Raw genomic sequence first — 26,189 nt, forward strand, 5'->3', positions numbered from 1 at the left:
TTACCATCAGATGAGAACATGGTCAAACGCGAGCCTATCTTGCATAAAAAAACATTAGGTATATTTTATTTATAATTTTATATTGAAATTACAAATGTTTTCAAGTGCAGCGACCTAAATAGTGGCAATTAAAATAATTTTAATAAAATATTATAATAACTTTATTATATTAATAATAACTTTGCCCTTGGTTTTTCTTTTGAACCTCGGATTATACTCTATTCATTCGTCTAAGAACTCAGAGCAATTATTGACATTGCTAATCAATAAAAATTAAGTTGAGATGTAAAAAATATCAAGAAAACTCACCCCTCAAATTTTTAGCACAACAGAATTTTTGACTGTATTGTTACCACAACAACGTCTATATTAGTTTGAAAGTAAATCAGCCCTACTTCGTTGTTATGGAAACAGCCAGAGAGTATTGGCAATGACTTAATACCATGCACTCATAAGCCGTGACTTCCGTACTTTTTGCCTCACGCTCGAGCCTCGTATCGATTTAATTAAACAATCAATTTTGTGCAACCAATTGTTATTATGGTTATGCGAGGAAATATTCTGTTAATTAATATGTCATAAGGCATATTTTTGGCTAAACGCTATTATATCTGGTTTCTTAACTAACATAGCAACTCACCTAAAAAAGGAGGAAATCTGTTGTGCTTAAGATCTATAGTAGTTAATAAAATTAGCGCGTACTTTTTACGCCAAAAGCTCTATTTTTACGCTAATTTATTATTTATATCAGTGAATTGTGCCTATAAGCAACTTGCGTAAGACTTCCTTTGCATTAGATTCTGATTTTTTGATAACCTTACAGAGCTAAATTTAAAAAAAAATCCTAAAATCCGTACTGTGTAAATATACCTACGTCGTATGTAATTTTACATGACGCTGGCCCCGGCAATTTGAACTGCGTGTTGATATATCAGTCAGTTTATAGTTCACCTAAAGTTACCCGTTTTTTTTTATTCTTTACAAGTTAGCCCTTGACTACAATCTCACCTGATGGTAAGTGATGATGCAGTCTAAGATGGAAGCGGGCTAACTTGATAGGAGGAGGATGAAAATCTACACCCCTTTCGGTTTCTACACGGCATCGTACCGGAATGCTAAATCGCTTGGCGGTACGTCTTTGCCGGTAGGGTGGTAACTAGCCACGGCCGAAGCCTCCCACCAGCTATACCTGGACTAATTAGCCGGGGATCGAACCCAGGACCTCCGTTTTGTAAATCCACCGCGCATACCACTGCACTACGTTTACCAAAGAACAAGAAGAAAGAGCAATCTAGTAAAAAAAAATGTTAGTCATTTAAAATGTTGAATCATTTCAGCTTTGACGAACTGTTTTAGTCATTAAGTATTTATAAATACGACACTAGTCCATTAGCTGCGAATGTGTTTGTCCTTCAAAAAATACGGGTTTACCCCAGAGGCCTGTATTTCTTGCAAACATACATAATTATCTATACTAATATAGTAAAGCTAAAGTAATATAATGTTTATTTTAGTTGTTTATTTGAATGCGTTAATCTCTGGAATTACCGGTAAGATTGAAAAAAAAAATAACTTTAAGGCGGTTAAATAAGTGATGGACATTTACACATGAAAGTAATTTTTAGATACATTGATGAAAAATGACTTTAGAGCAGGTGAAATCGGGAGACTAGCAGGATATAATAGCATAATAAATAGTAAAGGGCAAAACAATTTGCATGAGGAAACAATAACTATTGAAGTTGGTGATAAAGAATATACATGTTTTGTAATCTATACTAATATTCAGAGTAAAGATTGTCGCGGGTGGACCCGCGTGGCGTCTGCTAGTCTGAAATAAATTAAATTCCACGCGTTCTTTCGTTCTTATACAATAACAACAATTCGATAACATTGACCTTTACTCATCGATTTAGGGCCGCGACCTTGTCTGGGTACTCGAGCTGTTATCAATCTAGTTTAATATCACTGGATAAAGGGCCCGGCCTTCTCCGGTACCACCCGAAGGTCGGCCAGTACTGATTCCGGATTGTTTTTTGCGGGAGATGTTTATGCACGGCTGATGGTTCCGCCTCGCCTTCCTTCCTCATTGGTTTTCGGTGCACAATGCAAAGCGATTTGGCGCCGAAGGTCGACGATTGTTGATAATAATGATTTCTTTCAGGCGCTATTAAATAACAAAAAAATGTTTCATTTTCTCTAGTAAATTCGGTAAATAAATTGAGAAAAAATTTAATACATTTTTTAAACAATATTAGGCATGCTTTTAGATATTTTCCCAAGGTAAACTACGTTTGGGGGTAGATGCGACAATAGTCTCTAGAACTACTCCATCAACTCCAAACAAAAACTGTAGTCAAGAACTTCGGATTTCAGAAAATCGTTGAAATTTAGGGCTTGTTAATCCTCGACGTAAAAGAGCTATGTTATAAATGTCGCTGTATGAGTATCTGCGTGTCAGTCTGTAGCATAGCCACGAAACGGATAGATAGATTTGGAGACCGTTTATTTAATAGAAAACTTAATTTTTTATTAGGCTATTGTAAGTAATGTAAAGTATGTAAGCTAATCGAAGTGACGAAAGGATTTTCTAACAAATATTCATCTAATCGTCTAGCTAAATTATTACCTTCTGATGTTCCAATGATTTTGAATCATAATTACTTAAATCTATTCTACGCTTTAGCCATTAAAAATGCAGCCAGTCTACATGGGTATACAGATAACATACACAATTTTATCAAAGAAATTGAAGCCTCCGTCAAGGCGTTCTGTTATAGTGACCGTCAAAGTTATGACCAATGTCACAGTAGTTAGCGCTCTCACGGAAAAAATCCAAAGCCGTTGTTGAGTCAATAAAGCGACAACACGGCAACATTGACCTTTACCCACTGACTCCGCCGAGACCTCGCCACACGACACTCCTCTAATCTTCGCCTTATCTATATCTTATGAACAATACTAAAAGATTCTAGGGCTGACGTCAGGTTGACGTTTTCTTTTGAGGGTAGGACTAGAATCTATCAAAAGTGGTTTTCACCCTCAGGGGTAAAACAATAAAGTTACGACGTGCATCTGTATAGCAGCTCCAAAACGCATAGACTAGGATGCTGGTTTTAGATTTCTTTAGATTATGAAATGAAAAATATACGACGATAAAAATAAAAATTCAAAAAAGTTTCAAAGAGAGCATACCATTAAGTATGGCCATCTGTACCATACTTCAACTAGTAGCATATAGAAAGGAATAATCAGAAGGAGCCGGAAATAGTAATCGCATATTTTGTCTGGATATTCGTCCTCTAAATTTTAAGCTACATTATATCAATTTAGATTCTGGCATTCCGTATAAGTTGTTGAAATCTGCATACTGCAACCTCAATTAAGTAAAGCTTCCGTGGTATTTAACGAGATATTCACGACTTTTGTGTATTTAATTAACGCATCAAGATATATACGAAGGATTCTTTTGTTATTTTATTTTTATACTACCCAAAGCCTCGCGGTTCCATCCGCGTAGATTCCGTTCCCGCGTGATGAATTATTGCCAATGTTACTCTTTATAACATGAGTTATCTGCCAGTAAAAATCGGCCAAGCCGTTTCAGAAATTAGCCGGAAGGAAAGATCACAATTTTGGGAAATAGTTTTTTTTACACACACCTTTTTTGTACACTTTTGCAAATTGCAAAATCTATTAAAACAAAATTAGAATTCAATTTTTTTTATTTGTATAGAATGAAATCTGAGATAAAGGTAGTTATAAAGTGAGCGTGTCAAATGGGGTAATTATTACAACTTCGTCCTTTAAAAAAGCACTTTAATATTACACCAATATCGTCGAAGCCAGTCATTAATCCAATTATACATTATTTACTTTACAGTTGAAAATTGTAGGAAGTCTGTAATTTGAGTAATTTCAATTATATTGTCCGGTAATAGTGGTATTACAGAAATGGATAAGCAGTTACGAGAGTATATTATAAAAGAGAAATGAAATCGGTGTCTAGTTGACTTGATATTTTTCTATGAATTACTATTTAATAGGACATGCAGATGTGATGACCTAGGTATGTCTAATTCTTTAGCATGATCAACAGTATAAATCGTCAGTGTAATCAACCTATGAAATATATTAGATTAGTCTTGTGATAATGACATGGTCCCGGATATCCTATTATTTTTTTAGATAGTGGTCTTTTTGATTATTTAATTAATATTATTGTTAATGATCTACCTGGTTGGTCTAAAGGCTACTTCAGATCTTGATTTCCGGGTTCGTGCCCTGGCACTGATCTAGATGGTTGGTGGTCTTATACCCTCGTAGTGGTGGCTCGAAGAACACGCTAAGCCGTGATCACGACAGTGATGTTATAGAATCAATCATCATCACCAAGCCACATTGAGGCTGCGTAAAGTCCGGCCGCTCAGAGATTGCGTTTCTGACATCTGTCAATGTCACCTTTTAATATTTGTTAATTAATTGTAAATAATTTTAACCCAAAATTAATACGTTTATGTAAGTTGGCATATTTATTAAATTTTTAATGTTTTATTGTTATCAAGGTTAATAAAAGATATTTTAATATCTCATTGACATTTACAGGTGTCAGAAACAAAATCTCTGAGCGGCCGGACTTTAATGAATCTAATCCCTGCTCTTGACGTTGGCCAACATTGTGGTTGTTTTAACACCCGCACTATAGTGCCACAATCTTATCAGGCCCGGTCAGGGTGGCGCTGTTGTCGCGCTTTTAATATAATGTTTTGCAAAATGACAACCGCCACGACATTAGTTCCAGTTTTAGGTACCGACTCAGAAAAGTTGGTGGTACATACATATTCGCCAAAGTATTGGCCAACGTGAAGAGCGGGCATAAGAGTCAGCCATTAAAATAGGCTAATGATGAATTATTAATATGTTTTCACTGAGTCTGTTTTGCATGGTGGATTCCTCCAGGGCGACACATAACCGCGTCTGGACATAGCTCATACATCTATTAACCTCGAGTCGACCCACGCTATCGTCGGAACTACTTTGAAACAATTTCAGATGCAGTTTATGCAGTTATCGCGATGGACTGTAATGCGGACCTGCCTCGAACGTAAATTCCATTGGATTAGCTAAATAGTAAACAGCCAATGGAATCTCTAAGGTGTTATATAATTCTTGTTGTCTTCATCTATAATGAGGTAGTGCTAGAAATATAGGAAAGTCCAACAAACGTCATTCTTAGGGTATCTCTTGCATAAGCCTCAATTCTGAAATAATTTTATGCATATTCTGTATTTTTTCAAGTAGACGTGTTCGTGGATTTTGTTTATTTTATTCGGATAAAACTACTTTCTCATTAAGTTATTCAAACGGATTTTTTGTTTTGTTTCTCTTACATATTTTACTACCAGAATTTTTGTCTAGTTTTGTTCAATGTTAAGCCACCGTGTTCGGGGTTACTTGTTTATCAGGTACTAACAGGGGTACCTACTAAAATAAGTTGGTAGGCCAATAAACAACTTGTTTGGGTGTTTTGATGTTGTCAATTAGTGTTACGAATCTAAGCCTTTTATAGGGCTTATAGGGTATATCAGGGCTTTGCTGTACATGATGATGAGTTAACTGCATCTCATGTAAAACGTACATTACTTTATTTTTGATTTATGTTATTAGTCAATCGGTATTTATGTCAATCAACTAAACAAAAGTTAACAGAGTGTATTGTAACCAACTAGACCTTAAACCCGCTTATTAGGCTTCTAACTCAAATTGGAGAGAAAAGTACATATCAATCTTCCAGGCTACATTCTATTTTATATTACCTGACTTATATTTTATTAACTAAATAGAATAGGTATAATAAATTAAATTATACGTTTTCCTAAGTCTAAGGTAGACATCGTTTTAAAGCGATAAGGCCGCCTTTTGTATCCTTTTTTTTATCAAATGTTTCTGTATTATCTACTTGTATTTTAATTATTGTGGTATATAAATAAATAATATTACAACAAATATTTCAATTCAATTTTAAAAATGTATTGCCAAATACGTCCGTCGCCGGTGGGTTGCGAGCGCAGACTGACTCGCGTGCGGCGTGCGCGTCGACAGGCGGAAGCGTACGCGCGCAAGGCTACGCTCATGACCTCGCGTCGTCTTTGTCTAGCGCTATCTAGCGTTTGTTTACCCGCGAGGCCAAATGCATCATACCGACCTACCGAGTACTGAGGTACTACGCTAATAAATATTTATTAAATTCATACAATCATCATCATTTATCAGTCCATTTTAATTTCAGAGCTACTCGTAAACCTCTCCCTTTATGAAAGAGGATTTGCAGAAGCATGGTGGCTTAGATACACCAAGCTGCAACGCGGGTTGTCAGGTTGGCGGGTAGGGTGGTAATGTTTTGACTCTGGAACGACCATTAGCAGATGTTAACGTGGTTATTAAGATTACGACTATAATTATTAAACTCACAAAAACCCTTTTTCTCAGGAGGGGTAATGAGTTGAAATGTCTAAAACTCAGGTCTGCAAACAGGTTTAAATCTGTATGAAATGAAATGAAACTATTTTGGCGTAGTCAAAATATACGACGACGATTTATGCCCCATGTTTTGGTATTTACAAGGGGATAGAATTAACTTTCAGTTTATTATGAAGAATCAATAACTAGCACAGCTAGTTCTTTACATAATATTACACTTGTGCGCAATACAGGCCAAACTTCAAATCGCACTAGGCAGTTTTTTACGTGGAAACAGAATACATAATAGAATATCACACTTACTAAGTTTATCTGAGTATTATGGTCTCTTCTTTAAGAGAGGTTACTTAATTATTATTAAATTCCTTATAGTAGTTATTGTGTTTTTCCAACAAACCTTGTACATAATCAGCGCGATAACTAATTTAGATCCAGAAGTGTGATAGTCTGGTTGAAAGAATTTACATTATTTATTTATGTTTTTCTTTTAATCACTAACAAAGTCTGGTATAAACGCAAACATGATTGTTTAGAATCTAAGTCAACTAAATGATCGATCGTAAGCAGGTAGATGACTTGTTTCTCTGACTAGGAAAGGATTTAAAGAGTAGGGAAGTAATTTGACCACCCTGATTCCAAGTTGAAAAGCACGTTTTCTAGAAACACCAAGGTACGTTGTTGTATGCGGCTAAGGCCCACCACGCTTGGACTGGTTGGGGATTTTAAGGCGATAATGTTTGATTCTGTAAATGCGTTACCCAAACCTGAACCCAGGACCTCGAGGACATGCTTTCAAATATTAAGTTTAGACTTTACTGTCTTGAAAATCGTAAAAAGTGCTCGCAGTAGGTACTTATTTTACGATTTTACACCCAACACTGCCAGCTCTGTGTTGGTTTAATTTTTAAGTAGAATTACCTTCACTGGCGGAGATGGGCCGATAAAGTCGAGGTTATTAGATAATTCTTTTGATATCTCATTGTACGGTACAAAAACAACGTAGGTATTATAAAACACTGAAACCTGCGCAATATAATCTTTGTTGTTTACATCAATTATATCTTCGTAGTTATATTTATAGACCAGACATTCGTTTAATAAAAGCTGAAAGTTTGTCGGCTCATGCGGCGTGCACAAGGATTTAACTACGGTAGCCAATTACACTTACAAAATGGAAATGGAGTCCTCAGGGTAGGCAGTGTACTCTATCTATGAAGTACTCTATCTATGAATGAATCTATGAAGTGCAAGCCATTGAGTAAGTATGCGAAAGAAACTTTGGAGTTTTAGCCATGGTGGCTTTGGGAGGTAGAAGGTTTCAATGGTTCTCAATTATTAAAGTGTAAAACGTATTTTTTTCAGTTTTCATGAGAAATAAAGTTCCTAAACTTCGTAGCAACCCTTCGCTAGACCGATCCTTAAAGTTTGACTTTTAAAAGTGATTTTCAATACGTATGTTATAATCATGTTTATTTAAACATTTGAATTTTTCCTTCAAAGTAACTTGGTTATCATTCTTATTATTTTCTTTCTAGGTAATGGCAAGAAGTGATACATTGGTCAACGAATGATTGCTCGAGATCCTCACTAGATTGTAAGTACCTACCATATAACAGCTTCTTAATTGCAGGCGTCCACAGATCTGCATAAGCGTATTTTAGTATTCTTTGTATAGAAAGTCATAAAAGTGCGTCCACTGATCCGCATCGAACGGATTTTAGCTACGAAAAAAATCGGTTGTCTATAAAGTCTGCTTACTGACGAAAGTTGAACGTCATAAGAAAATAATGATGAAATGGTTGCATTTTTGAAAAAAAAATGTTCGTTTTTCTAAAATACTGTTTAATAATCTTCGTAGACCAGAGAATATGCTTTATTTCTTGTAAAAATAAAAGTTGCCAACCCTAGAGCGAGGGAACGACGCATGACGTCATCTTTTTTCGAGTGTGCAGCCGGCTGCATCGAATTAAAAGACGTTGTCACGTCAAAAATTAAAATCCGCTTGATGCGATGCGTCCGATACGTACGATTCGGATCTGTGGACGCCTGTCATTACTCTATATTACTACATAATTAATTATAATTGCGGAAATCAATCCCGCTACTAGTGCCACAACTGGTAACTAATATTTCTATTGAAAAAAGTAAAACGTGAGGAAATCGCTCAATCTAAATTACATTAAAAAAGGGTTGGGTAATTTTCCACAAAGCACAAATATAATAATATCAAAATTAACTGCAGTTACAAACCTCGAACATAAACTGGAGCGAGACACCTGCGGAATGAAAATAAGACTATGATGTATGAAACCGAAACTCGTCCAAATGTTTGTAACAAGTTAAAAGTTATGTACACGTCCCGACAATTCAACTTTATTACGAGTTTTAATGTGATGTGGCTTAAACGGAGTGGTATAGTGTCTAATTTGTTGTTTAATTCAATAACGCAAGGTAACATGCACATAATAAGAGTGCTATTAATATCTAGTGAAAATTACGAAATTAAAATTTGACATTCCAGTAAATCTAACAGAAAACTTAGTACAGTAGAATTGGAATTTCATCAATCTCAATCATGCCACTAAAAGTCAACATTTGATCCACATTTTTAAATAATAATAAACGGAAAAAGCAAATTACTTAACTGATTTTAGTTGTAAAACTATCACTATAAATCCATCGACCAAACATCGCCCTGAAGGGTTATGAACGTACCATGATGTCCTGAATCTTTTAATGTTAGACCTTCCATTATTAATTTTACCAGCGACCACACAACAGAGAAAACACAATGGAAGAAATAAACATGACAATATTACTTCTTCGGACGAGCTCGATTACAAAACGCTCAGACACTCATCTCATCTCAGACAGAAATCAGAACGTGTGGATAGAGTTTAATGAATTACACGACTTTTAAAGGGATGTAGGTAAATACAGACAATAAAACCCTATGTAACCTCACTTCGAATGTTGCCGGCCTTCGCCACATTTCGGGGTGAACTTCTTAACAAAGTAGCCAGTATAAAAAATAGAGCAAAAACCGGGTAAAAAACTACTTCGTTCTATATTTGCGTACATACCTGCTCTTGTATATAAATAACATCTCCACGATATAAGTGGCAGTAATGTAAGCGAATTCTTATTAAATGAAAACCTTAATTATATGTACGGAACGACAAGATATTATCATGTGACACAAGCATATTGATATGGCAATACCTATTTATGGTAGTAATTATTAAAGTCGCCAACAATAAATTATAAATGCGAGATCAATCACCATCCATCTCATGTAGTAAACGAATATTTTGAACCAACTAAAATCAAAATCGATACATCTGTTTTGGACCTACGATACCATAGACAGACACGTCAAGTTTATAACGCCCGTCTCAAGGTGGGGGATAAAATTGCTAAAAATTTTTACAAAATCAAGTATCGGCATTGGATCGTCTGTCACATTCTATTTATTGCGTAGTTTTAAAGAAATTTTTCACTTGCGTTTGCGTTTAATGTCACGACATGTAACTTTATTTTTACTTGAGTAATAATTTTGGAATAATTATTATATTTTTCGAAAGTCTATTAAAAACTGTAGTATTTATTTAATGTTGTTTAGGTTTTCAGATTATATGTATACTAAACGTACTTTTTGATGAATACAAGTATAACTATTAACTATACTCGTATACCTAAATAAATAATTGGAATTTGGGATGGATGGGAAATTCATCAATTATTTTTGTCGAATCTTATAATTGATAAATTGTAATACAATTTATTATTACTTTACAATAATTGAAAACTCCTACAATATACTCGTAGGTCGAAAATAATGTACGTGGATTTTTGGAAAATTAGTTACCCAAGACTTCCGCTAATACCTCTTGGATTTCCACTCTGTTTACTTATTTTCTTTGGATCAATTCTTGTTATTGATACATTCGATAAGTCAAGGCGAGCGGCCAAAATCAACTAATGACTGATAAACGTAGATCTATCAGGAAGTGAGCCTGTATCGTGCGCGATTCGTCCTAGCAGGCCCTTGTTTGTTGCACACATACAAAAAATACAAGTACTTACGCTGTAGCAGACATACAGACACACACACACGCACGCGAATGAAAATGGCAATGAGATAACTAACATCACAACACAAGGTCTCAATGTAACGATAGCAGGAAAATTGTTGAAAATATTGTTAAATAAATAAAATTATTTCATAATATATTTCATAATTATTAACTATCCATTGTGAATAAGGTGAAGTAATTATTATTTATGTTTTCACAGAACATACATCATAACACATATATTTTGTTATGTCTCTCTACAAGATTGTAATCCAGCTGGATTGGAAATTAATTTAATGTTATGTATCATTAAATGTAATCAGAATTGTGATAAAAAATCGCTGTAAAATTAAAAAAAAATATATATACTTCTCATCAAACAAATCGAAATCTCGCAAGGTCAAGCGGACCGTTTCGATGTTTTTGATGAGAAGTACCTATATATTTCTTAATTTATGTAATAATACTTATATGATGTATATACACACCAAGACACTGGAAAACACTTTCCAGTTGAGGGAATCGAACCCACGGCCGTGGATACAGAAAATAGGGTCACTAGCCACTGCGCCACGCGGGCGTCAAAAGAACGAAGCCTATTTAATAAAATATACTCGTAGACTCGAATTGAACCTCCTTTTTTTGAAGTCGGTTATTAAATGAATTTGATTAGATCAGCTATATTGTGTAAGGGTTGCGTTTTGTATGCTGTCGGTACCCACGTGCGGCACGCATGTCGCACGCAGTATTGACAACAACAGTCGCGACAGGCGGCAGGCGGCGGCCTTCGAAGCCGGAGCGGGTAAATGGATTTTTAAACTGCGAGACAAGCTTACGCATTATTTTCGATACATGCATCACCACCTCTGTTACTCAGTCGACAATTTAAACTTAACAAGAGTCATAATCTTTGGTTTATTTACTAAACAAAAGTACCTGAGTTAATTTTTTTTAAACAGAATATTTGCCATATCTTTTTTAAATATGACCAATATTCCCATTAAATGATATTTAATTTAAGAAATTAAATATCACGTGTCTCAATCGGTGAAGGAAAACATCGTGAGGAAACCTGCACACCAGAGAATTTCTTAATTCTCTGCGTGTGTGAAGTCTGCCAATCCGCATTGGGCCAGCGTGGTGGACTATTGGCCTAACCCCTCTCATTCTGAGAGGAGACTCGAGCTCAGCAGTGAGCCGAATATGGGTTGATAACGACGAATATTCCCATTCCCTTCCAAATAGTCGACAATAGCCCAACGGGGCGGAGATCAAACCGCCACCCTCCGTGATGAGTCCGACCGATCTAACTGTTTAGGCTATAGAGATATAGAGATGAATAGTCGATGCATTTATTATATTGTTACACAATAATGGTACAAAAGAATTATGATAAGTACTTTAATTTAAATCAAAGCTATAAGGATGTCTGATGATTAATATGAGAAGAGTCCACTATACCCGATCTTTTATTATGTCAGCATAGAAGTTCATTTAAAGTTTTCATTTTTACATAAAGATAATGATGTCATTTCATAGTCCACTACAAATGTTAAAAGATTAGGCTCTTTTCAGGTTATCTTACATGTCATCTCCTTTCCTCCCCCAAAAACAGATCAAGAAAACTTCCCAAAAAACTGAAGTCTTGCAGCAAATCAATTATAAATATTTCGCGTAATAAAAAAGCAACGTATAAAACTTATGAGACAACAAAATTTATGAGACGCTTAATAAACTCCATGATAGAAGATATTCTGAACAAAGTAACAATGCAGAAGGATTTTACTGAAACCAAGTAATAGATCAGATCTGAATAGCTAAAAATATGAGATAAAATGATTTATCTAAGAACATAAATTACAATATAGCCGACGCGACGTGCTAAGCTGTACTTATGAGCGCACAATGTAGGATTGTAGCTAATGGACTTAAATTTACGATTTCTCTGAAAACAGACAAGCGATGGAAATGGTCTGCATGAATGATTAGCGCGGGAGTTGGTGGTCATTTTAATGTAGCGAGCGATGATGAAAAAATCGAGCAATTAATACCATTTGATGGTATTATTAATGTAAAAAAGTTTGGCATGTCTGTCAGTGACATCGTAGCTTCTAATCTATTGGATGGAAACACATTTTGTTTGAAAGTTAAGCCGAATATAATGCGTTTTGTTTTTGTTTGAAAGCGAACATGGTCGAGATACTTCGCAGTTACTATACGATGAAATACCGATAAGTCATACTAATGACTTTCTTGTTGGGGTTTTAACTCTTTTTAAGCTTAATCCCAAAATGAGATAGCTCTGCTTAGAGGTTACCATCTGTAGAAAGCGCAAGAGCATAGATCTACCTTCTGCCATACGAAGTAACTTAAAGCAGTTCACCACAAGCTCCCGAACTACAAAAGCGCCCATCGTGTTCCCTTTCTCTTTGTTTTATCTGTAACAGCGGACTTTCATCGACCATTCGCGAGTTGTATTGTAGTTGTCGACGGTAAATCCAACTTATAAACCAATCGGAGAAAACAACGTAATCTATGGCGAAAATTGTTATAATGATAGCTGGTAAGAAATAATAGGTGAGCCGTTAGATGACGCAAACGAAAATGAAGCATTGAAGGCATTGAAAACAAAATTAGTTCATGTGGACAAACAAACTGTTCGTTTACGTCATTATGCAAAATATGAGCATTATCGATAATAATTGATAGTAGCATTCAGGGAGATGCAGCAGATGACCAAGGTAAAATAGAAGTTTATGATAACCTATGAAATTCATTATTTTGAACACGACTTATCAGTAAAATGACGCAGATTCAGTTTAATTCAGCACAATGATAGGTGAAAACAATATTAAACAGAAGATTTTGAAAGTGCCATTTTACTTGACGATTAATAGTATAAATAAAAACTCAATCATCTATACAAATGTTCTAAAAACGAAATATAATAGATGAAATTTCGTTTTTGGAATGGATACAACTTTTTGTAGACAAATATTATACAACGGCTACCCGTATTATATCATACAACATATTTGATAGAAATCTTTGATGTAATATTCAGATTAAAATTCAAGGTAAACCGAGTTGCGATGAGCACTTGAGTATGCATATATTTACAAAAGTACAACAGGAAAACAAGGCCAACGGGACAATAAAGGAAGAACATATAATATGGATATTAAAGAATCATATATCTAATGTTGAGCACTTAAATGTGTACTACTGTAGATTGTAAAGTAAAAATCAGTTTCCAACATTTTTCATCATACAGGACTTACGTGCGAAAATGTTTGTATAGGAAATAAACTACTATAAAACCAAAATAAGAAACAAATAAGGTACATTTAAATGACAAACAATTAAAAGTGTTAGAAATGAGAGCAATGAAATATTACAACTAGTAAATACTATAGTTTAGTGTATTCTACGCGAAATGTACGATAATATAATATTTACTAGCGATGACCGAAGTTCAAAAATTATAAAATGTTGAATCCAGCTTCGAATCGTGGTGCAAAAAAAATTCGATTCACAAATCATCCAAATAAGATTCACAAGAATGCCGCACGTTGCCTGAAAAATTAACATTCGCGATTTACGTAATATCAATCCAGTGATAGGAGAATTCAAGATCCTGTATAAAGTAACGCAAACGCAGCCAGAGGTCTATCGGCCTGATGGCAATGATATTAGAAACGTTCAAGATTCCACACAAATTCTTTGTCCGCAAATGCAGCGTAGCAGACGAACTGCGAATGTGCAGAGCGCCACTAATAGATGCAAGTGACGTAGGCGGCTGGCGGCTGGCATCACACAAGGCTCTTCCTAGACCTTTTGCACTGACTCACTCGGCGATTCGGCGCACATTCGATCGTAAAGGTTGATCTCGAATTAATAATTTATTTACGAGTAAAATGTTATTTTTAAATTCCGAAGGTAGCTGTGCTTGTGCTAAATTGGGACCACATGTTTGAGCAAAACATTTCTTATATTTAAATAAAAAAAGTGGGGAATATGCTATCTCAGACTACTTCTTCGGATCTTTTCTACAGTTTTTGCATAATCATATCACAAATCGTTTCGTCGGTACTCGAATAGAATAACTCATATTTTACGCTAAACTGGCAAATATAATGATTCCGAAATGCAGGCAGATATTTTCCACAATATGGATAATTGGCTAGAGTTCCCAATAACACAATAATTACACAATTTAACATAACCATTGATTACACACGGCGATCCGACGCAGTACCGTCGATCGTCGAATGTACTAGAAACTGCTAACAGCAGCCGAGTTCCGTGTTGGAAGCAAGCCAGCTTACACAAAGGATGCACTGCCTTTGTAGTTTTGGTAAACGTCTCGCCGGCAGCTTAAGACATTTAGAAATTTTTCACAGTAAACATTAATTTTTTGGACCTCTACAATGTTGTCTATCTTCTAGTGTGGAATGCGCTTCCGAAATCTGTTTTTTCCTGGCACTACAATCTAAACAACTTCAAGGCAAGAGTGAATAGGCAAACGAGTTTCATCTTAGACTGCATTATTGATTGAAGTTGAAGAAGAACACAATGAAGTTTTAAATTTACTTTTTTAAAATTCTGTAAAAGTTCGCCTTTGATTACAATCTCACCTGATGGTAAGTGATGATGCAATCGAAGATGGAAGCGGGCTAACTTGTTAGGAGGATGAAAATCCACACCCCTTTCGGTTTCTACACGACATCGTACCGGAACTCTATATCGCTTGGCTGTACATCTTTGTCGGTAGAGGTAGGTAACTAGCCTCCCGCCAGTCAATTATTGTGTTGCTCTTTATAAGATGTTACATCAATTCAAATCTAAAGTAGCAAATAGGTTACGGATGTTACGAAAATAAAATGTATAAAAAAAAAGTTATCTGCATCTCTCACCTTTATCCTTAGTCTCTGGTCAACGCATTCCTTTAAAGCACCAAGTGGCCCCGTCATGGCTTCTAATCTTGTCATAACATTCTTCGCTCTGAAAGGTCTTTTCACTGGCTCCAGACCTAAAGAACATTCAATATGTTTTGTTAAATTATAATTGTTGACTGCTACTCTTATAAATTTTAGTTATATATATATTATTTTAATAATAGGATTCTTGTGACAATATGTCTTGATAGGCACTACCACTCTTATAATGAAGCTCTTGTAAAATTAAAGACAATTATAGGCCTGCAGTGACTAAAAGGCAAAGCAAGTTCTTCGTAAATAACCTAGAGTCATCCGTTGTCCTTTACCTAAAATCAGGTAGATTATCTAATTATCCGAAGTTGTGAATGCCCGTCCAGTTCATCAATGATACGTCGTGATAAGAGAAAAAGACCTATTGTCGACCAATAACGGCGGAGGAGAAAGCGATATTTTCGATGCTTACTCCTAAGCCTACAGACTCAAAACATTTTTAAAATGAAAATAGATTAAAATAAATTACGCCTTACATATACGCCCTTAATTCAGAGAAGAACCTACTTAGTAATTTAAAGGGATCGTGAAATTGGCCAATTTGTAGTAAGTGCAACCTTTGGCTCGACTCGAAGTTCGAGCGGGTACTTATTAATTAAATTCAATCGGTATATGAAGGTAGTTTCACATAAGATCGTTGTATGGTAAACGGGTAGTTAAGGCAATTGATCGTTCACCTTTACCATAACGAACGTTAGAAAGTGGCGTGTGAGGTAATTGGTAGAAGAAATTGACTTTTCTTGGGACATGTTGAAGTTTCACGTTTGGGATCGCATGTATGATCCTAAACGTACATCGCATGTATGATCCAAAATCACCTAAAATTGCCAATGGATTCATCAAAGCCCGTCATCATGTCTACGAACATATAGAAAATGAAGCTTTATTCTTAGACGGTTAAGAGTATTGACCATTAATTCCCAAAGTAGTCCAGATGAACACCCAGGGTTCCACGGGAGACACGACTGGGGTCTGCGTTGGTGTGACAAAATAATGGGGGTTCACAATTCGTACCCACTAAGAAAGGGTCCACGAAAATTTATCTGGTTCCATACCGAATGGGGATTTCTAAATAAAAAAAAAGGGATTCCTTGTTAGTAGATATAATAAAAGTAACGTAGGATGGAATCACTTTTTTAATTAGTCAACTTTATATTTTCGACATCCTTTCACAATCAATAATTTACTAACGAATCAAATCTCACTCTTTTTTTTTCGAAAACTGTCAATTTCTGTACTTTTGAAAGTGAAATCGATGTAAACCTTTACCCCTATTTCACCCCCTTCTGATTTAATTTTCGTGATTATCCTATAACCTTCTACGTATCACGTCTCAAATCGTGCCAAATTTCAATTAAATTCATTCAGTAGTTTCAGTGTGATGTCGGGTCACGACAGGCAGACAGGCAAAAAAAATATTTTTTTCTTTAGTGTCGATTTTATATAATGCTCTCTAACAAAGAAATTTCAAAATATCTTCAATGTACAGAATTTGAAGTGTAGAATAAACACGATATGAGAGAGCGATACCTTTGGAATGAATGAACTAGAACTGTATGTTACTTGTATACGTATATTTATATAAGTATCTATGTCTATTCTTAGTATAGGTATAAAACTGACCTATGATAATGCAATATACGGCTACATACTAAGTGCCACGGGCAGTATCTAAGCGAGCGTGTTTTATGTTAGCTTCACTACCTACTGCAACATTGCATTCTAATACTTTGTTAGAAACTCGCACAGATTTATGCGTTTGCCATTATATAGAAAAATATAGTCAATTATTAATACCCATGTTATATTTTATCTGTTTGTTATTCATTACTAGCTACTATTTATAGGATGCTTGAATAATCACAGAATGTATGCATGTGTTTGTTTTCAAACCAGGAATCTATTCTATACTAATGAAATAAAGAAGTAAAAGTGAGTTTGTAAAGGGTAATCTCTGAATCCACTGAAACGATTTTAAAAATTCTTTTACCAATGGAAAGCCATGTTATTTGCGAGTGTTACCTTATTTTTTATAATCCGTATATTATAAAAAATAAGGTAATAAAGGCTTTATTACCTTATTTTTACCGGGAACTACGCGGGGCTCTAAAATTCTTAAAATTCTTATAATAACATTCTTCTATTATCCAACTTTTTATTAACTAATTATCGTATCTAAATCGTTGCATCCATTTAGGAATTACGCCACATACAACACTTGCACTCGTAAATACATAGTTAGTTGATAGTTATTATAAACTCGTAGGTTTATAAGAAATATCATGTTTTTTTAAATTAACCTTTTACATTATCTAAAACTAATCTCAAATTAACTAAATATTTAACTAAATTAACGACCAACAACAACAATATATAAACACATATATATATTTAAATCACTATCATGTTTAGAAGTCAAACGTCGCAAGTCAACACAGCCGTGATGTTGAACACATACATACAGACAGGCCTCATGTATCGCATTGTATATTTTATTAGTATTTTCACAGGTGCGTTCTGCATTACTCCGAAAGCGGAGAGCAATGACTTGCGCAAAATACGTCAACCTTTGCTCCATTAAGCAGCAATACAGATCAACAATCATACAGTAGGGTTAAGCGAATGACAAGATAACGGTTGGCTGCGATATTGTTTAATGTTAGTTTAAGATGCTACAGTCTAAGATGATATCGCGCTACTTTAGGTGGAGTATGGTTCATTTCATCTAAACACTTAATTACGTCTTCAGGTAGAAACTGATTTTATATTACAAATTTGCGACGTATACCTATTAGACGATCTTTATCATTATTTTAGCCACTTTAATTAATTGAGGTAAGGTTTTTTTATATAAAAGGAGGATTCGCCCCAAAAACGGTCATATGTACAGCTATAGCATTCAGTAAATCGAAAAAAAATCTTCATATCGTCAAATCAATGATATCATCACGATCCAAGTCGCTGTCCAACTGCGTGATTGACAAACCGTGTGCGTAGTTAAATATGTACAAAAGTGTTAAAAACAAAAGTGATTTAAAACACACGTTTGTGTTTGAAGTGTAGATTCAAAAATAAATTATGCGAAATCGAACAAACTGTTTGCTTTTCACGGCTTGTGGTGTCTTTAAAAAAAATTTATTTTTATTAACCCTCAATTTTTAGCCGATTTCGAATAAAAAGATTCGGCTTTGTAATCGGAAGGCTGATCAGATTTGTAAATTGTATTTTTAACAGCCTATTTTATAAGGAGACTAGCGGACGCCCGCGACTTCGTCCGCGTAAAAATTGATGTAAACTTCTCTACCTCTACCTTACCCTGCTCGTAAACCTACCCAACCCTACCCTACCTTACCCTACCCTACCCTACCCTACCCCTACCTTACTCCTACCCTACCGCTAACGCTAACCCTTCCCTCCCCCACCTTACCCTACCCTAACCCTACCCGTAACCTATCCATACCCTATCCTACCCTACTCCTAATCTACCCCTACCCCTACCTTACTCCTACCCTACCGCTAACCCTAACCCTTCCCTACACCTACCTTATCCCTACCCTAACCCTACCCTACCCGTACCCTACCCCTACCCTACCCTACCCCTATCCTACTCCTCCCCTACCCTATACGTTCCATATCCTTCCCCTACCTCTACCTTGCCCCTACCCTACACTACTCCTACCTTATCCGTACCCTACCCTACCCTACCCTACACTTTCCCTAAATTACCCCTACCCTACCTCTATCCTACCCCTTCCCTACCTCTATCCTATCCCTACCCTCAGCAAAATTGGTCCAGCCTTTTGTGCGTGGTGCAATGACCGAAATAAAATTTCCCAAGCGACTTCTATGCTAATACTATAAAGAGGTATAGTTTGTGTGGTTGTCGGGGGTAATCTCTGGATCTACTGGACCGATTTGGAAAATTCTTTTACCAATAGAAAGCTACATTATTTGCGAGTGTCATAGGCTATGTTTGCTCCTCATATTTATACGGGAACGGGAACCACGTAATTGAAACCGCGGGGCGTCATATAGCGGCATTTCTGCGACTTTCAGAAATTTTGTATTATCTCCGAAACTATATAACTAATTAACATACTGTAAAGGGCAAATCTTATCTCTATAATATCCTTGTGATTATTAAATAATTTATTTTGATAAGGATTTAAGTTTAGTTGTGTAAATAATGACGTAAACCTTAATTTAAAATTTAAATAATTTATTAAAGTACTAAAGGTACTATATCTGCTAAAATATAAAAGATAGATATATGGTGTCGCGGACTTTTTTGTAGAACTTTTAAAGGTTCAAAAAGCCTCCATACATTTATTTCAGTTATACGCAATGGTTGAGGCAGCGCATGCGAATAAGTAAGTTTTTCGGTTCGACCTGTAAGAGAAAACCCGCGATATCTCAGTAGTTATATATGATAGAAATATAAAATATAGCCTATAGCACTCCCCGATAACGTAGCATTCTACTGGTGAAAGAATTTTTAAAATCGGTCCAGTAGTTCAGAAGATTACCCAATTTCAAAAAATTGTTACAAACTTACAAACTTACAAACTTACAAACTTTACCTCTTTATAATATTAGTATAGAAAAAGCCTATAGACTATACCCTGGAGTGGGGCAGAATGAATAGGCTTCCGATGATTTGTTTTGATGATTAGATTTAATTTAGCTTTATATATTTTATCGTTTTCAATAACATAAGCCGTGGATATTCAAGATATGCCCTGTAACAGATCAAAGTTCAGTTTTAATGCCTGTATTAAACAAAACTGCTCGGGCTATAGCTTGACAACTCGCAAAGGTCCACGCGGGCCTGGGCTGCGTGTAGCGATGAATGAAAAAACCACGACTGATACACGTCACTTCCCCGCACGCACGATTTCACACCCGCGCAGTCCTTCCCCCTGTCGCCCGCATATCATGGGAGTGTCATCAACGAACTTGTCAGACTAACACATTTTGCATTAGCTTTAGGGTTTACACAGCACTAAAAATTTTTGAAAATTAAACCACTGACTGAGACTTGGAATCACGAGGTCCTGGGTTCGAATCCTGGGTCGGGCTGTAATACTGAGCTTTTTTATCTTCCTAGACATTTTCAGCTTGGAGCTGGAAGCTGGTGGTGTCACACTCCGTGCCTCAAAGAGCAAGTTAAGTCGTCGTTCCCGGTCACTATCAGATTAAGGAATTTAATTTATCAACTTAAAAGCGCCAACTCGCACTGTAGCAGCGTGGTGGGTCTAAGCTTCATATGCCCTCATAAGGATTGAAGCCTGGACTTGTAGAGGGCGAGCGTCCGATTGTTTTACATAAATATGTATAACCCTATTAATCTTACTCATATGAATATAACAATAAAAACCCATTTGTTGATACAATATAACAATTACGTTTTATTACCCAAGCTAGGTTACTGTGGGTTATTGATATCGAACTGTGTCAACCATACAAAATTGCATGTCCATACTCCGTAGCGCCAAACGCGTCCATTGATTCGATCGGTCAAAGATCCCGCCCCAACATCCAACTCATCTCGGTTACTAACTGATCTTTACGATGCTCGTCAAAAAATTACTAAAATATTTTTCATACCAAATTCCAACGTTATAGTTACGCATAAAAATACAAAAAAACATATTTGATTAAAACTGCTAGTATAATAATTACACCTCAAAAAATAATTAATTCGTTTTTAATTTTTTAGATTGATTTTAATTTGCTTAAGCTAGATAATTCAAAGAACTTTACTTTGCTATTGAATAATATTAACATTCATTGTTAAATATAGTTGTTATCAACCCATATTCGGCTCACTGCTGAGCTCAAGTCTCCTCTCGAAATGAGAGAGGTTAGGCCAATATTCTACCACGCAGGCACAATGCGGATTGGCAGACTTCACTCACGCAGAGAATTAAAATTCTCTGGTATACAGGTCTCCTCACGATGTTTTCCTTCACCGTTTGAGATACGTGATCTATAATTGGGTTCTGCTACTCTATACTAAATATTTTAAAGAAGTAAAGTTTGTTAGGTTGTAGGGGGTAGTCTCTGAATTTACTGAATTCATTTTAAAAAATCTTTCACTATTTTATCCCCGTATTCTTACGGGAACGGGAACTACGCGAGTAAAATCGAGCGACACCGGCTAGTGTTGTATAATACAAAACAACTGGTTAACTGCAAAGCAGATAAGCCTTACAACTGTCGACGACTGAAAAAAAAAATACAACAGAACCGATAATCTCTATTTGGACGTCCTTTTAAAATGACAACAAATATCCATTGTCAGTCAAGTCGCAAGTGTCATCAATGCAAAGTAACTCAAACAACGTAACAAAGTAATAAATCTGCGCGCTCTCGTGCCGAGGTACCAGGGAGGCATGGCTCGCGAGCGGTCGGCGGCCGACTCGCGAATTACTTTCACTCGACTATCCCCGGGCGGTGACCGCGCGCGGGGTCGGCGACCGCGGCGAGCGCGGGAAACGCCGCCATCGCGCCATTCAGAAAAGCGCGCCATGTTTACACAGATGTGCGCCTGCGCCGAAACGCGGCATCGACTCGTTGCATCACTTCCGTTTGCGTTCCATTTCGTACTCGTTAGTCGTTACGCGTACGTAACACGTGCCGATTGCCGATTTATTTGTTGTACGTATTAATTGATGGACTGTACTAACAAACGGACATTGTTGTTTAAACTGAACGTGTTGTTATCTGATTAACTGATAGGTTTACATATCTGTCCGGTCTGTTGTTAATTTGAGACGTAATATTTACTTAGAAATGAGTATTAATGATTTATTATGTAATCTGTTGAAATGAAAAACACATTTCAGTTTATGGTTAGAATAATACTATGACTAATATCAATAATATTTAACTGACCAAACGTATAAATACCGTCGAAATTGCATTGAACTAATCAAAAACTAAAAAACGATTCGGGCATGCTAACCAAATGTAATGTCTACTTATTCTGTGGACAGTTTTAATAAAAAAAAACTGTTGCCTACCGTTTAGCGCCGTAAGGTGTAAAACTATAAAGCAATATCGGATTCGCTTTCTACGGAGCCACGTTGCGCAACAGAGAAAATTTCCCTGACAGTGATTCTAAATTGCATGTCATGTATATATTAACATTTCTCTCGAGCACGTAAATTTATCTCGCCGTGTATCCCTAACCCAGTGTGACCAATTTATAGCGCACTTGCAACCGACGCTCAGACAAATATAACTGCGATAAGGCGGAGCGGAGCAGACGACGCCTAGCCGACGTGCCACTTGCCTTTTTGTTTAACATCCAAAAATTACATACCATTCAAATTGGTATCTATACTAATATTATAAAGCTGAAAAGTTTGTTAGCTTGTTTGCTTGAACGCGCTAATCTCAAGAACTACTGGTCCGATCAGAAAAATTCTTTCAGTGTTAGATAGTCCATTTATCGAGGTGACCACGCGGGTGAAACTGCGCGGCTAGTTACTAATATATTTCATCCTAGTTCTTAGTTTATTTAACTTTTCTGTTGACATCTAGGTTTCTACTTATTCACCTACTTAAAAAAAGGAAGAGGTTCTCAATGCGTTTGTTTTTTATTATTATTTTTTACCTTATAACTACGTAATTTATAAACCAATTTTGAAAAGATTTTTTTTCATTTGAAAGGGTATAGGTATACTTCCAGTTTGATCCCATTCAATTGTCATGAAAATCGGTTTAGTAATTTTGTGTTAAAATCACAATTAATCACTGAAATACGTCTTTGAAGTCGGTTCCATTTTTATGTTTAAACGATTATCTGTACTAATATTATAAAGAGGTAAAGTTTATGGTATTGTAGGGAGACTATTGGAACTACTGAACCGATTTTGATAACTCTTTTACCACTAGAAAGCCACGTTATTTGCGAGTGTCATAGGCTATATTTTATCCCCGTATTCTCACGGGAATGAGGACTACGCGGGGCGTCGGCTAGTATTTTATGAAAATGTCACTTTACTTTTGTTAATGAAAATACCAATTGATTGACATTTACAATCGTAATCCTTTCTCTTAATAATGATAGTTTAATAAAGTATCACGTCAAATAACACCATTTCTATCACTTGCTCGGGAAGATGACCAACCCACTCAGCGAGAACTTAAATAATAATACGCAATAGTGTTTGAAAGATGTATGGGACAGACTATTAAAGGTGGAAATAGTCATATTATAGTATAATGGTTTCAATTTATAAATAGGTATAGCATTTTGTTGTGTATCAGTAATTTATTTCCAAATTCACTCTTTATGGAACTCGATCTATCCAAATTATGGATTTACGAGCATACTACTAACTAATTATAGTACTATGGTACTATAACTACACGAGAAAGTGGCCGTAGACGGAAAAAATGTACCTGACGGCGTAGTATTTATAAAGCACATTACACCCGCAAATCTGGAGTGTCAATGACCGATGCTTCAGGGCGCAGAGCACTGTACAGGCTCGCAGATACCAAGGGTTGTCTTGTGTTACACCATAAAACCTGTACGTACTAAGATCGAAATCCGACCATCAATTATATCAATTGATACCTCAACGTAATAACTAAATATATTATTACTTATGTTTAAGATATTTACACACTTGTCAATTGTAAAGTAACTACTATAAACCCAAATCTCACTCAATGGGATTCTTTAATGGGATTTTTAACAACATAGGTACATTATTGGTACGTTATTGTAATTATCAATTAGCTAAATTGTAGAGCTTTTTTTTCAAAGATTTTTAGTTAAGTTTTTTAGTGCTTAATTTCCATAGCATTCCATTCTTTATTATATTGCCCCAGAAAATTAAAAAAAAAAGTATTAAATCTTGATACTTCCAATAAGTCTTTCTTAAGATGCACTTAATTCAAATCGCTTTAGTCTGTCATAGCGTCACGGCTACATTGGTAATTAACTGCATTACCTGAAAACACTAAAGATGCTAAAATCGGCAATTGTTTTGGCAATATTGTTCCTTAGCTGCCAAAAACCGATTTATCACTAAATATGGCAATTGTAAATGCACCTTTAGTGGATCTATAAGCTCCATGACACAAAAGCAAACTTTTGTTTGCTTCAGCTTCACCTTGCAGCTGGCCTATTCACTTATTTGGCGTTTGTTAACAACCAATTAAAATAAACATTAAATCAACTGAGAAATGTCATCTACCTACTGTATGACATCCACGAAGGGTTGCCAGTAGGCACCGGGTGACATTTGTTATATAGAATCTCAATTTCGTATAATATGTCAACTAACATTACATCAAAGTTAGTGAATTAGCCTGTTGGTGTCAATAATTTAGGCTACGCGTTGATATGAGTCAGTTATCCGTTATCAATCAAATATAATATATTCCAAGAATGATAATTTGTGATTAAGTCTCAAAAACGGGATCTTCATCCCCAGCGTGGCAACCCTCGTATCCCACTCATGTGGAAAGCGGTGATGCAACAACACACGCCCGCGAAAGTTCTCTCACATCGGACACTTTGCCGCTCGTAACTCGATGATACGATGGCCTTACGATCCGGTGACTGAGCGCATTTTCTTTATAAGAATCATTTACGGAGATCGACTTGGGCATGTAAAACGGAACGAATAAAACCTGACTGTGTAAAAAGTAATGAAAGGCATTTCATGAAACATCATCATCATTAACAACACATATTCGGTTCACTGTTGAACGCGACGGTCTCCTCTTAGAATAAGAGGGGTTAGGCCTTAATCCACCGCGCTCGGCCAAAGCGGATTGCCAGACATCACAGACGTAGAGAATGAATTTATGAAGTTACGTGTATTTTATGAAATTATATTTCATAAAATACACGTAACTGAAAAGTTGGAGGTGGCCTGGAGCGGATTCGAACCTACGCCCTCCGAATTGAAGGCAGAAGTCATATCCACTGAGCTATCACGTCTCTCGTATCATGTATAATGAAACATATAAATGTTGAAATCTGTCAAACTGTTTAGAGCGTGCAAAAGAACAACTATACTGTTATGGTATATCGTACTGGATTGAGTAATTACCTTCGTTATGTGGGTGAGAAGTGGCCTTTTTTCTTTTATTTTACAGACACTTGGAATACTGTGTTTACCTTTATCACAATTTTCCAAACCCTCTGACGAATTGAGAATTGAGAATGCGTAGGCTTAAAGCCAGTATATTCCGGTTGATTTGACTCCAAGCGCTAACTTATTGTTAAATAAAAAATACTTTAGTAAAAACACGGATTTTTATGATTCGACTCAGAATTTCTAATTGATAGAGAGCTACGTAAATTAAAACAAAATCTATCGAATGTTACGTCAACAATGGGTCAATTCTTTGAAAAAGGTTTATTTTCTTTCAAGAACTTTTCAATAAAACCCAGAGATAGGAAATTGGGGATATTACAACCCCGTCCTTAGAAAAGAACGTTACCAGTAAAATAAAATCTAAGTAATCACCCTCGCACAGCTCTAATAGAAAGGCCCTTTGCCGCCCGCGCATTGCAGCACTATACGATCCTCTACAATCAACGGAACGGTAGATGTAATTAACAAGGAAGATAGCAATCTGCTTTACATCAATAACCGGTGTACGCACAGTT

At 35.9% G+C, this 26,189-nt stretch overlaps 2 protein-coding genes across 8 annotated transcripts in view; one reads left to right on the forward strand and one right to left on the reverse strand.

The window, feature by feature from the left end:
• LOC112051403 (ecdysone-induced protein 74EF) overlaps positions 1-26,189 on the forward strand; it is a 249,748-nt gene that overhangs the window by 65,522 nt on the left and 158,037 nt on the right. For 4 of the 7 annotated variants that reach the window (XR_008252435.1, XM_024090026.2, XM_024090029.2 and 1 more), the window contains exon 3: positions 8,016-8,074. The exons of the other annotated variants lie outside the window; for them this stretch is intronic. The gene's annotated coding sequence lies outside the window, so the exon portion shown is untranslated. The remainder of the gene's footprint in view (positions 1-8,015; positions 8,075-26,189) is intronic. 7 annotated transcript variants of the gene reach the window in all.
• Positions 1-26,189, reverse strand: part of LOC112051405 (U7 snRNA-associated Sm-like protein LSm11) — a 58,828-nt gene that overhangs the window by 25,272 nt on the left and 7,367 nt on the right. Inside the window, exon 2 of the mRNA XM_024090031.2 lies at positions 15,473-15,588. Coding sequence (XP_023945799.1) covers positions 15,473-15,588 — 116 coding nt within the window. The remainder of the gene's footprint in view (positions 1-15,472; positions 15,589-26,189) is intronic.

Source organism: Bicyclus anynana, chromosome 4, assembly GCF_947172395.1.
Source record: "Bicyclus anynana chromosome 4, ilBicAnyn1.1, whole genome shotgun sequence".
NCBI lineage: Eukaryota > Metazoa > Arthropoda > Insecta > Lepidoptera > Nymphalidae > Bicyclus > Bicyclus anynana.